This window comes from Melanerpes formicivorus, unplaced genomic scaffold (assembly GCF_026170545.1).
Source record: "Melanerpes formicivorus ecotype bairdi unplaced genomic scaffold, bMelFor1.0.p_v2 SCAF_82, whole genome shotgun sequence".
Classification (NCBI taxonomy): domain Eukaryota; kingdom Metazoa; phylum Chordata; class Aves; order Piciformes; family Picidae; genus Melanerpes; species Melanerpes formicivorus.
Genome location: NW_027142434.1, coordinates 737,725 through 751,287, shown reverse-complemented (window position 1 = coordinate 751,287; position 13,563 = coordinate 737,725). Strand labels below are relative to the sequence as shown.

The following is a 13,563-nucleotide window of genomic DNA, read 5'->3' as shown; positions in this document are numbered from 1 at the left end:
TTTCCTGTGCTTCACTCCTGGTGCTGGTGCCAGGATGGGCAGAAACACTGAGTCCCAGCAGAGCATGTTGAAGCCCCATGGCCAAAGGCTCAGCCCCTCACAGAGACAGAAGGCAAGGAAGAAAGAAACATCTCAAAAGAGATTGGAGCACACTCAACAGCACTGGGAGAGCAACTCAGGAGAGAAGAGCTGCTCCTGGGGGCCACAGGGGTGGGAGGGAGCAGAAAGGTGAGAGAGAAGGAAGGGACAGAGCTGAGGACAACCAGCTGCAAAAGTTAACCTTGCTGAAACAGCCTGGGGCAGCTTGAAGGAGGAGGAGCACAGAGAGGAGGACAGGAGGGAGAGGGCTGCCACTCACAGAACCTCCAGGCTGGTGGTGCCCTTCAGGTCTGGGAACTCCCTGATGTCAGTGGCACCATTCAGCGACCTGCCGAGAAAGGAGCGGGGGTGAGGGGGGCCCAGGAGCAAGGTCAGCTGCCCAGGGTCCCAAACCCATCAGCCACGGGGTTGAATCTGCTTGCTCCCCACCCAGCTGAGGCGAGCAGAGGCTCAGAGCCAGAGGTGCCCCTGGCATCAGCATGCCACTGCTGGCAGGGCCGTGGAGCAGCTGACAGCTGGAGCTGGGCATCGCTGCGCGGCGAGGCTTGGCAGGCTCAGACCCTCCCCCAGCCACGGCCATTCTTGGCACGATCTCTACCCAAATGAAACAAAAAACTCCAAACAATTACCACGGGGAATGCAAGCAGGAGACCCCACCCAGGGCTGTGCCTTTGGAGCTAAAGAATGGCAAGGATCGATTCGGTCTGCCCCAGTGCGGCCCTGCGGCCAGCGGCTGGGCGAGGCTCACAGACACAGCCTTTGAGGCTCCTCTGCCTCGCTGCCCGGGGCTGTGCCCCCACAGGGAGGCCACCCAGGCCAGGCTGCCCAACGTGGAGCAGCTCTTCTGGTCCAGCTGATGCCCACCAGGTGGTGGTGGCCCTGGAGGAGGCTTAGGGCCTTTCCTGGGAAGGAAGCGGTGCCACCGCCAGAGCTGGGGGGTTGGTGCCTGTGCCACCTGCTCCTCTGCTTCCCTCCCTCCTGGAGGAGGGCAGAGCCTTCAGTGGCCTTGTGTCTGCACAACACAGGGGGTGTCTGCACAACACAGGGGGTGTCTGCACAACACAGGGGGGGTCTGCACAACACAGGGGGTGTCTGCACAACACAGGGGGTGTCTGCACAAGCACAGGGGGGGTCTGCACAACACAAGGGGGGCTGCACAACCACAGGGGGTGTCTGCACACCACAGGGGGTGTCTGCACAAGCACAGGGGGGGTCTGCACAACCACAGGGGGTGTTTGCACAACACAGGGGGGGTCTGCACACCACAGGGGGTGTCTGCACAACCACAGGGGGTGTCTGCACAACACAGGGGGTGTCTGCACAACACAGGGGGGGTCTGCACAACACAGGGGGTGTCTGCACAACACAGGGGGTGTCTGCACAACACAGGGGGGGTCTGCACAACACAGGGGGTGTCTGCACAACCACAGGGGGGTCTGCACAAGCACAGGGGGTGTCTGCACAACCACAGGGGGTGTCTGCACAACTACGGGGGTGCTTGGACAACAGCCAGTGCAGGGCTTGCTTGACCATCGTGCAGCAAGCACAGCGGCACAGGGGGAGTTGCCTTTGCTGGTGCCCATGCAGCTGTGCAGACCCCAGAGGCTCCAGTGCCTGCCAGCTGTGTGGGCATGAGGGAGGAGCTCCTTGCTCAGCACAAAGCCTCTGCAGTGTCTGCTCCTTGGCTCACTGGCTGGGTGAGTGGCACCATGGCCTTCTGTTGGCACAAGGGCTCTAGAGGAGAGGAGAAGAGGAGGCCACGGAGGTGTCCAGCTCATGGGACTTGGGGTTGGCCTCTCCGAGGATCTGCTTGGTGAACTTACAGAGTGTGGAGCTTTGGCAGGTACTGGAAGGCAGACTGCCCAACAAACTGGATGGGGTTGTCATAAAAATGGCTGCAAAGGAAAGGAGCAATGGGTCAGATCCTGCTGCACAGGAGAAAGGTTGCTACTGCAGGAGCTGCTCTGTGTGCTCTGCAGGAGGTGCTGACCACCCCGCCAGGAGCTCTTGTCCTCAGGGTAACCCCAGATCCCCTCACCAGCCTGTTTTGGGTGGACATTGGCACAAATGAGCTCTCCTGCTGCTCTGAGAGGGCCCTTTAGGGTCCTGCTAGGAAGATGCAAAGCTCTCCCTCAGCCCTCCTGTAGTGCTGTAACCCTGCTGGGAGACACTGTGCACAGCACCAGGAACGTCCCTGCTTGTCACAGCCAGTGGAGAGAAGTGAACTGCTCCAGGATCTGAATCACCTCCTGCAAGACTGTGTCAGGCTTCAGCCAGGCTTCAGGGTTGGAGCCTCCACAACTTTTCTGGGCAGCCTGTTCCAATGCCTCACCACCCCCCTGGGGAAGAATTTCTTCCTAATGTCTGATCTAAATCCATCTTCTCCCAGCTCCAAGCCATTGTTCCTCACCCTGGCACTCCCAGCCCTTGTCCCAAGTCCCTCCCCAGCTCTCCTGGAGCCCTTCAGGTCCTGCAAGGCTGCTCTGAGGTCTCCCTGGAGCCTTCTCCTCTCCAGGTTGAACAGCCCCAACTCTCCCAGACTGTCCCTACAGGAGAGCTTCTCCAGACCTCTGATCATCTTTGTGGCCTGCTCTGGAGCCTCTCCATCAGCCCCAGGCCCTCCTTGTGCTGGGGGCAGCAGAAGTGGAGGCAGTGCTGCAGGTGGGGGCTGAGCAGAGCAGAGCAGAGGGGCAGCCTGCTGGTCACACATCCTTTGGTGCAGCCCAGGACACAGGTGGCTCTTTGGGCTGCCAGTGACCCTTGCTGGCTCATGTCAAGAGCCTCATCAGCCAGCACTCCCACGTCCTTCTCTGCAGGGCTGCTCTCAATTCACTCATCACTCAGCCTGGATCTGTGCTTGGGGAGCTGCAGGACCTTGCCCTTGGCCTTGCTGAACCTCATGAAGTTGGCTTGGGCTCACCTCTGCAGCCTGCCCAAGTCCCTCTGGATGGATCCTTCCCTCCAGTGCATCAACCACACCTCACAGCTTGGTGTCACCTCCTCAGGCATGCTGAGAGTGCCTCAGCCCCACTGCTCATGTCCCTGACAAAGATGTTAAACAGCACTGGCCCAATCCTGACCCCTGGGGGCCTCCACTCCTACCTTCCACCTGTGTCTGCTTCAGAGGGAACATGAGCTGCCCCCAGGGTGTACCCAGCCCCAGAACTTCATGTTCCCGGCTGTGGGGCAGCCACACAGGGACCCCAGCTCCCTGACACACAGCTCCTAGCAGCTCTTCTAAACACAAGGAATAAACACAGGCAATGTCAGCCAGGGCTTGGAAAATCCTGCCAGGCACAGCAAGATGTCCATGCAGACCACCCAGGTGTTGGTCCAGGGCTGTTGTCAACCTGTACCACGGCAAAGTCCAGCTGGAGGGGAAGGAGAAGAGGAGCAGGGGCTGAGCTCAGCTCCTCTCGGCCCACGCACAGCAGTGTCACCCCTGGGCATGCCTGCAGCTGCCAGGGATCCCAGGCAGGAAATGCCCCTGGTGGGGCTGGAAGGGTGGAGGAAACAGGGCTGGATGTTCTTACATTGTCTGCAGGAGGGGATTCCCAGCAAAGGCCTTCTCTGGGATGGCTTTGATGTTGTTGTTGTGGAAACCACTGCGGGGAGAAGCGGAGAGCTGGGATTAACGGAGGGGAAGGGAGACTGCTTCCCCCCCAGCACCCTGAGAGGCAGAGAGCCTTCCAAACAGAGCTCACATAGGAGGTGCAGGCTCTGTTCCAGCTGTAGTAACACCCCCCAAGTGAACAAGGTGTGTCCCTTGGCAGGACAAAGCCCTCCCTCTGCTCTGTTTACTCTGTGCCAGGCTGGGAGCTCCATGGCCCTGTGCTCAGCCCAGCAGAAGGCTTCAGGTTTAACACTTTGCAGCTCAGCAAACAGCAGGAAGCAAAACCTGGCATGGCCTCTGGGAATCACAGCTCTTATGGGTGGTCTCCCCTACAGCCCCACACAGCTGGGATCTCCCTTACAGCCCCACACAGCTGGGGGTCCCCATTACAGCTTCACAGAGCTGGGGTCTACCGTACAGCCCCACACAGCTGGGGGTCCCCATTACAGCCTCACAGAACTGGGGTCTCCCCTACAGCCCCACACAGCTGGGGGTCCCCATTGCAGCCTCACAGAGCTGGGGTCTCCCCTACAGCCCCACACAGCTGGGGGTCCCCATTACAGCCTCACAGAGCTGGAGTCTCTCCTACAGCCTCACACAGCTGGGGTCCCCATTACAGCTTCACAGAGCTGGGGTCCCCCCTACAGCCTCACAGAGCTGGGGTCCCCCCTACAGCCTCACAGAGCTGGGGTCCCCATTGCAGCCTCACAGAGCTGGGGTCTCCCCTACAGCCTCACAGAGCTGGGGTCCCCATTGCAGCCTCACAGAGCTGGGGTCTCCCCTACAGCCTCACACAGCTGGGGTCCCCATTGCAGCCTCACACAGCTGGGGTCCCCATTGCAGCCTCACAGAGCTGGGGTCTCCCCTACAGCCTCACACAGCTGGGGTCCCCATTGCAGCCTCACACAGCTGGGGTCCCCATTGCAGACTCACAGAGCTGGGGTCCCCCCTACAGCCTCACAGAGCTGGGGTCTCCCCTACAGCCTCACACAGCTGGGGTCCCCATTGCAGCCTCACAGATCTGGGGTCTCCCCTACAGCCTCACACAGCTGGGGGTCCCCATTGCAGCCTCACAGATCTGGGGTCCCCATTGCAGCCTCACACAGCTGGGGTCTCCCCTACAGCCTCACAGAGCTGGGGTCCCCCCTACAGCCTCACAGAGCTGGGGTCCCCATTGTAGCCTCACACAGCTGGGGTCCCCATTGCAGCCCCACAGAGCTGGGGTCTCCCCAGGAGCAGGCTGTGGGTGCTGCTCAGCTGGGTCAGTGCCCAGCAGGCTGCCTGAGCTGGGTGGCTGTGGCAGAAGTGTCTCTGATTTAGTGAGGAGCATTTCCAAAGCCATCTCCAGGTGGAGCAAGGACTTTGCACTCAGTGTGAGCTGAGGATGTGAAGACTTCTGGGCTGAGCAGAGCAATGCCCTGAGAATCCTTCCAGCCCAAGAACAAAAACAGTTTCAGGTTTCTACTTCAGGCCTCCCAGAAGCACCAAAGCTTCTGCTCCATACCAGCCTGGCACAAGTGGGGCACAGTCCACAGGAAATATGGGTCCACATCAGCTCAACTGAACCCCCCCTGAACCCCACCCTGGGCATTCTCTCTTCCTGGGGGCTCAGGGAGAGAGTTTCCCATGGCTGGTGTCACCCAGGCTGAGTGGTCAGAGGAGGGAGCCCCAGACACTGCCATGGTCAGGAGCCTGTTACAGATTTGTCCTGAGGGAGGTCACAGATCACAGATGTCAGGGGTTGGAAGGGACCCAAAGAGATCTTCCAGCCCAAGCCCCCTGCCAGGGCAGGACCATACAATCTAGCTCAGGTCACAGAGGAGCACATCCAGATGGGGCTTGAAAGGCTGCAGAGCAGACTGCACAACCTGCCTGGGCAGCCTGCTCCAGGGCTCTGTGAGCCTCACAGCACAGAAGTTCCTCCTCGTGTGGAGGTGGAGGCTCCTGTGCAGGCCAAACAGCTTCTGCATGTCAGGGGAGGTGGCACAAGCCTGCAGCAGCCACGGCCTCACAGCAGCTCAGAGAGCACCATGGCTGTGGCCCCAGCTGGGCAGTGGGCATGAGAAGAAGCTGGAGAGCAGATGGACTTTGAGTCCTTCCTATGCCACAGGAGAACGAAGAGCTGCAGGAGCAGCCTGCTCCACGGCAGCTGCAGGATGTGCCCTCCCCCAGTGACGGTGCAGGGGCTGCTGGGGAGGGGATCAGAGCACAGATGGCTCTGAGGGGCTGGCAGAGAGGGCTGGGCAAGGCAGAGCAGAGGCTGGCAGCAGTGCTCTCCCCAGGGCAGAGCTGTGCTGCCCACTCTCCACGGGGAATGCTTCTGGGAAGGAAGAGAGAGGCTCACAGCTCCTGCAGCCGGCCCAGCGTCCTGATGGCCCCAGGGAACTCCAGCAGCTCGTTGTAGTTCAGGTCCCTGGAAGACAGAGGGAAAACCATTCATTAACTCTCTGCAGGAACTCACCCCTGGATCTGTGCATGGAAACTGGGCTCTGAAGCATGGCAGAGAGGTTTTCCTGCCCTGCTGCTCCAGCCAGTGCCTGCAGACAGGTCTCACAGGTTCCTGCAGCTGGGACCTTCCCTGCTAGCAGCACCGAGGGGCAGCCAGGCTCAGGACCTTGCTGCTGCCTGACATCCCCAGACCCTGTTCCCCTCTCCCAGGAGCTCCCCCCCGGGGCTCTGGCTGTGCTCTGTTCTGCCTTCCAGGCCAAAATGGGACTAGGACAAGAAACACAAAAGCAGCTCCAGCTGTGTGGGTCCCACCAAAGGGCTTCTCTGGGCCCCTTCTGCTGAGGTGCAGAGATCAGGAGGCCATTCCCTTGGTGCTTGCCCAGGGAATGCTCAGTGCCCCTGGGACATGCTGTGGCTGGGACCAGTGGGAAGAGCAGGCTGTGGGAAGGCCTAGGCCTGCTTCTGATGGTTGGTGTGAACCCCATGGTGGAAACTGTGAGCTGAATGTGGCAGTGATGTGCAAGAGGTGTTGAGACTGCTGAGTGTTCAGTTCAATGTATCACAGTATCACAGTATCACAGTATCACCCAGGTTGGAAAGGACCTCGAGGATCATCGAGTCCAACCTGACACCGCAGACCCCATGACTAGACCATGGCACCAAGTGCCACGTCCAATCTCCCCTTGAACGCCTCCAGGGTCGATGACTCAACCACCTCCCTGGGCAACCCATTCCAATGCCGAATGACTCGCTCGGTGAAGAACTTTCTCCTCACCTCGAGTCTGAACCTCCCCTGGCGCAGCTTGAGACTGTGTCCCCTTGTTCTGGTGCTGGTTGCCTGGGAGAAGAGGCCAACTCCCTCCTGGCTACAACCACCCTTCAGGTAGTTGTAGAGGGCAATAAGGTCACCCCTGAGCCTCCTCTTCTCCAGGCTAAACAATCCCAGCTCCCTCAGCCTCTCCTCACAGGGCTGTGCTCAAGGCCTCTCCCCAGCCTTGTTGCCCTTCTCTGGACACGCTCAAGTGTCTCAATGTCCTTCTTAAACTGAGGAGCCCAGAACTGGACACAGTACTCAATGTGCGGCCTAACCAGAGCAGAGTACAGGGGCACTATGACCTCCCTGCTCCTGCTGGCCACACTATTCCTAATACAGGCCAGAATGCTATTGGCCCTCCTGGCCACCTGAGCACACTGCTGGCTCATATTCAGGTGGCTGTCGATCAGCACACCCAGGTCCCTCTCTGTCTGGGAGCTCTCCAGCCACTCCGACCCCAGCCTATAGCTCTGCATGGGATTGCCATAGCCAAAGTGCAGCACTCGGCACTTGGACTTGTTGAAAGCCATCCCATTGGACTCTGCCCATCTGTCCAGTCGGTCGAGGTCCCTCTGCAGAGCCTTTCTACCCTCTAACTGACTAACATCTGCCCCTAACTTTGTGTCATCTGCAAACTTGCTGATGACTGACTCTACCCCTTCATCCAGATCATCAACGAATATGTTGAAGAGGACAGGGCCCAGCACTGATCCCTGGGGGACGCCACTGGTGACTGGCCTCCAGCTGGATGCGGCACCGTTCACGACCACTCTCTGGGCCCGGCCCTCCAGCCAGTTCCTAACCCAGCACAGAGTGTAGTGGTCCAATCCACAGGCTGACAGCTTAGTCAGCAGTTTGCTGTGGGGGATGGTGTCAAAGGCCTTGCTGAAGTCTAGGTAGACCACATCCACAGGCCTCCCCACATCCACCAGGCGGGTCACCTGATCATAGAAAGAGATCAGGTTGGAGAGGCAGGATCTGCCCTTCCTGAATCCATGTTGGCTGGACCTGAGCCCTTGGCCATCCTTCAGGTGCGCAGTTATTGCTGCCAGGATAATCTGCTCCATCACTTTCCCTGGCACTGAGGTCAGGCTGACTGGCCTGTAGTTTCCAGGTTCCTCCATCCGACCCTTCTTGTGGATGGGGACCACGTTGGCCAGTTTCCAGTCATCTGGGACCTCACCAGTGAGCCAGGACTGGAGGAAAATGATGGAGAGTGGCCTAGCTAGCACATCCGCCAGCTCTCTCAGCACCCTAGGATGGATCCCATCTGGTCCCATGGACTTGTGGATATCCAAGTGGCAAATAAATGTGCAGTAAAATACAGCCTGCCAACCACAGTGCTGTTACCTGCCCTGAGCTGGCCACCAGAAGAAACACCTGAGCCTGCCTGAAGCCTCATGGGCTGCATTTGTTCCCCTCTGGGACAGGATTTGAGCTCTGAGGCACTGCTGGCAGCTGGGGAGGAACAAGCAGCATGGCTGCAGGCAAAGCAGGAGGCTCCTGGAGTGCCTGGATGGCAACTTCTTAAGAGAGAAGAACAGCCCCAGCTGAGGGGGGGTGTGGGACCTGTTGGTCACAAAGGCAAGGGAAGTCACCAGGGATGTCAAAGCTGAAGGCAGCCTGGGCTGCAGTGACCCTGGGCTAGTGCAGTTCACTGTCCTAAGGGGCATGAAGCCCAAGAGAAGCAGAGCTAGAACTCTCCCTTTTAGGAAAGCCAAGTGCCTGGGCTGCAGCCAAAGCAGTGTGGCCAGAGCTGGAGAGAGGATCCTGACCCTCTGCTCTGCTGAGACCTCACCTGCAGGGCTGTGTCCAGCTCTGGAGCCCTCAACACAGGAAGGACCTGGAGCTGCTGGAGAGGCTCCAGGGGAAGCTATGAAAATGCTCAGGGGGCTGTAGAACCTCTGCTGTGGGGACAGGCTGAGGGAGCTGGGGCTGTGCAGCTTGGAGAAGAGAAGGCTTCAGGGAGACCTCAGAGCAGCCTGCCAGTACCTGAAGGGAGCTACAAGAAGGCTGCAGAGGGACTGTCCCCAAAGGCCTGCAGGGACAACACCAGGGGCAGTGGTTTGAAACGAGAGCAGAGCAGATTGAGATTGGATGTGAGGAACAAGTTCTGCCCCAGGAGGCTGCTGGAACACTGCAGCAGGTTGCCCAGGGAGGGGGTTGGGGCCTATCCCTGGAGCTATTGCAGGTGAGGCTGGAGAGGGCTCTGGGCAACCTGCTCCAGTGCAGGATGTCCCTGCTGGGTGCAGGGGTTGGAGCGGATGAGCTCTGGAGCTCCCTTCCAACCCAGAGCATTCTGTGATTCTGTGCCAGTCCTCTGAAGGTTCTGCTCCTGCTGCTGGCTGGAGGGGGCCATGGAGGGGGCCCATGGACACTGGGGCTGTGGCAGCCCTGGGGCATGCCCAAAGCTCTCCTTGGAGAGGCAGCTCCAGCTGAAATGGTCACATCTGCCCCTGCCCTGGCCAGCCACAGAGCGAGACACTGAAGTCTGAAAGCTCTGTGACTGCTTCCTACCTGCATGAAACTCCCTGGGTTTTCAGTGGTAGATACTTGGGAACATGAGGGTAATTACTGGCTCCTGGAGATTACTGCATAATTACACTTAATGGCCCTCTAAGTAATTACTGTGTAACCTGGATTGTGGTTTACAGAACAGAAATAACTCTGCATTTACACAGCCATGAGCTGCTGCCCAATTACCCTGGAATCCTCATCCTCTGGGTCCAGGCATGGTAATTACTTTATGATCTTTCTTGGCCTCCTCTCTCCCTCTCACTCTTCTCCTTTGCTGCTGTCCCAGCTCCACAGCAAGGTCTTGGCTGGGCCCTGGAGGTGTTTACAGAGCAAACCAGCTCCAGGATGCTCTTCCCTTGTGCCTCCCAGGACTCCAGGCCTGCATGGCTGTGTCCTAAGGATCCTCAGGGCCAGGAGACAAAACAGACAAGTACAGAACCAGAGACTCTCCTGGTTGGAAAAGAGCTTCAGATCCTTGAGCCCAGCCATGCCCAGCCCCTGCCTGTGCACAGCTCTCAGCCCATGGCCCCAGGCTCCTCATCCAGAGGTCCTTTAAACACCCCCAGGGCTGGGGACAGCCTGGGCCAGTGCTCCATCACTCTTCTGCTGAAGGAATCTTTCCTAATGTCCAACCTGAGCCTCCCCTGCTGCAGTCTGAGGCCATTTCCTCTCCTCCTGTCCCTTGCTGCCTGGGAGAAGAGCCCAGGTCCCACCTGGCTCCAAGCTCCTTTCAGGGAGCTGTGGGGAGCAGACAGAATTCAGCTGTCTTGGGTGGATATTGTCTTGTGCAGCCATGGCAGGGTCCACAGCAGGCCGTGGTGATGGATTCCCTCTGCAGCACAGGGCATGCAGGAGGCCCTGCTCTGGCAGAGTTTCTCCCCACACACCAAGAGCTATTTGTTCACCTCCAGAGGGGGTCTGGCTGCCCCCACTCCATGCATGGATTTGAGCAAATGAATCCTGCTCCTTTGGGACCTACCTCTCAAGTGCTGGAGAGAGGCTAACAGCTGCCAGTGCAGGCAGACATCAGAGAGGAGCACAGGGATGGAGACAAGACCACAAGCTCTGTCCCCCCACCATGTCCACCCTGCATGCAGAGGCACAGTCCCAGCAAAAGTGAAGCTGCTGTGCACATCCCCAGGACACTGGAGGGAAAGGGGAGCAAAGTGTCCCCTGCTTATGTCCCCTCACATCTACTGAGAGCCCAGAGAGCCAACCAGAGAAGTGTGGCCAGCAGGGAGGGGATTCTGCCCCTCTGCTCCACTCTGCTGAGCCCACAGCTGCAGCTCTGGGGCCAGCTCTGGAGCCTCTGTGCCAGAAAGGCTCTGGAGGGGCTGGAAGGTGTCCAGAGAAGGGCCAGAAGGAGGTGCAGAGGGCTGGAGCTGCTCTGCTCTGTAGACAGCCTGAGAGAGTTGGGGTTGTGCAGGCTGGAGAGGAGAAGGCTCCTAGGAGACCTCCTTGTGGCCTGCCAGGATCTGCAGGGGGCTGCAGGAAAGCTGGGGAGGGACTTTGGAGGGTGTGAGGGAGGGATAGGACTGGGGGGGATGGAGCAGAAGTAGAAGTGGGGAGACTGAGATTGGCTGTGAGGAAGAAGTTGTTGGCCAGGAGGGTGGTGAGAGCCTGGCCCAGGCTGCCCAGGGAGGTGGTGGAAGCCTCCTGCCTGGAGGTGTTTGCAGCCAGGCTGGAGGTGGCTGTGAGCAAGCTGCTGTGGTGTGAGGTGTCCCTGCCCATGGCAGGGGTTGGAGCTGGCTGAGCCTTGGGGTCCCTTCCAGCCCTGACAGTTCTGTGACTCTCTGACCTCCTCAGGCACTCACTCTCACACATCTGGCTCCAAGCAGGTCAATGATTTTTCTGCAGTCTTCTTGCTTGAGCCCACAACCCACCACAGGCCCCAAAAGGTCTTTTAAGAATAAACATTCCACCGGATGCCTGCCCCTAGGCCTCACTCTGCTCTGCACATGTGGCTTGGATCAGCTGCTGGGATGCTCCTGGGCAGTTTCTGTCACTGGGACCTGCTGGGTGTCTGTCACTGGCAGGGCCTCACCCCACACAGGAGGCAGGACCTCTGCACTGCAGCTCGGGGAGGCACAGAGGTGGATCTCAGAGTGCCACTCTCTGAGTGGCAGCAGTGCAGGCAGGACACTGCTGGGCACTTGGAAAGCACCAGGCAGATCCCAACCCCTCTGACTGGAGTCAGGGCATTGGCAGCCCAGGGTGCCCAACAGTACCAAAGCTCTATCTGCACCTGAGGCGCTTTGTGCCCTCAGGAGTCTCCCCCCGCAGTGACCTCCCAGGGGCACAGCAGTGCAGGGAGGTCACACAAGGTTGTGTGGCGCCAAGGGATGTGCCCCAGAGGAGTGGCACTGTGAGCCCTGGCAGCCCACCGGCCCCATGGCACCAGAGCCAAGCCGTGGAGCAGGGCTGAGGGTCCCCAGCCGCAGCCGGTGTGCCTGTGGGCAGCTGCCAGGAGCAGAGCAGCCCTGGCCCTGGTGATTCACTGCCGGGTCGGCAGCCAGCGCTGCTCCCGGCCCGGGCTGCCGCAATGTTTGCTCCTGTCTGTCACCAGACCTGCGCTTCCCTCCCAGCCCCTCTCTCTTCCAGGCTGCTCTTTCATCGGCAGATGAAGGTTTTGTTTGCAGCTCCCTGCGGCTGCAGGTCCCTACAGGACCGCTCCACACACCTCTGCCAGCCCTGGCAGCCCCTCCTGCCTCCCTCCCCCACGCACAAAGAGGATTGTGTTCGGCAGCTGCCTGCGGCTGCAGCAGTCACATCCGAGTGCTGGGCTGCTTGGGAAGTGGAAATGCAGCCAGGTGTAGCTGCGCTGTTCCAGCCTGGCTACCAGCAGCCCCAGCCTGCTCAGGACAGACAATGCACCCTCGCTGGGGGTGCTCCCCGGTGTCTGGAGAGGCGAAGCTCTCCCTGCTGGAGAGCAAACCCCAAAGTGCTGCTCCTCAGCAGCTGCCCTGCGTGGTGCCTGCAGCCGGCTGCTCCGGGGCCCTGTGCCGCTCACACCGCCCTGACCTGCTCCCAGCCCTGCCCTGGGCCAAGCCCTGCTGCCTTTAGGGGGCTTCATCTAGGTGGAGAGGGCTGGAAGAAACCACTCCTTGAGATGGTCCCCAGGTCATCTCTTGCCTGCAGTGGGGCAGCTCTCCCCAAAGTCCAGATGAAAGGGTAGCTTCCCTCTTCTTTCTTCTCTCTCCCTTCTCCCCTCTCCTTCCTTCCTTCCTTCCTTCCTTCCTTCCTTCCTTCCTTCCTTCCTTCCTTCCTTCCTTCCTTCCTTCCTTCCTTCCTTCCTTCCTTCCTTCCTTCCTTCCTTCCTTCCTTCCTTCCTTCCTTCCTTCCTTCTTCCCTCCCTCCCTCCCTCCCTCCCTCCCTCCCTCCCTTCCTTCCTTCCTTCCTTCCTTCCTTCCTTCCTTCCTTCCTTCCTTCCTTCCTTCCTTCCTTCCTTCCTTCCTTCCTTCCTCCCTTCCTCCCTCCCTCCCTCCCTCCCTCCCTTCCTTCCTTCCTTCCTTCCTTCCTTCCTTCCTTCCTTCCTTCCTTCCTTCCTTCCTTCCTTCCTTCCTTTCTTCTCAGAACTTGGCTCAGCACCCAGAAAAAGCCTCTGACCTCCCCCTAGGGGAGGCTGTGGCTGTTGGTGGCAGTGCTGCAGTCTCTGCTGCTTCAGTGCCATTCAGCCCTGGGGCCTTGCAGAGTTGTCTGTGCTCAGCAGTGCTGCAGCCACCCCAGGCACTGCTCCACCTGTGGGGGGTTTGGCCCTGCCTGTGTGCCTGGTGGTGAGGCTCTGGAGCTTCTTTCCTGGCACTGGGGAAGGAGTTTGAGCTGAGTGAGTCTGGGAGGGTTTTGGGTTTTGACTTCAGCTGCAGTTAAGTTTCCTCCTCTGAGGCTGTCAGTGACCTGCACTTCCCTTTCCAAGCCCTCTCCAGGCCTGGGTGGATATAGAAGGTGGAGGTGACACAGAGAGCACCTCCCCAGTGACCTCCTTCTCCCCTTGCTTTATCTGAGCTGCTTGAGCAGCTGGTCCCAAGTCCACACTCTTGACACTTTCCTCTTGCTTCCAGCTTTGGGATGCTGT

The 13,563-nt window shown here is 59.3% G+C and overlaps 1 protein-coding gene across 2 annotated transcripts in view; it reads right to left on the bottom strand.

Annotated features, from left to right (window-relative positions):
* The window catches only part of LGR6 (leucine rich repeat containing G protein-coupled receptor 6), a 209,049-nt gene that overhangs the window by 41,073 nt on the left and 154,413 nt on the right, over positions 1 to 13,563 (bottom strand). For both annotated transcript variants that reach the window (XM_068164663.1, XM_068164662.1), the window contains 4 exons: positions 6,057 to 6,125; positions 3,633 to 3,704; positions 1,923 to 1,994; positions 359 to 427 (listed from right to left, as the gene is read on the bottom strand). In XM_068164663.1, coding sequence (XP_068020764.1) covers positions 359 to 427; positions 1,923 to 1,994; positions 3,633 to 3,704; positions 6,057 to 6,125 — 282 coding nt within the window. The remainder of the gene's footprint in view (positions 1 to 358; positions 428 to 1,922; positions 1,995 to 3,632; positions 3,705 to 6,056; positions 6,126 to 13,563) is intronic.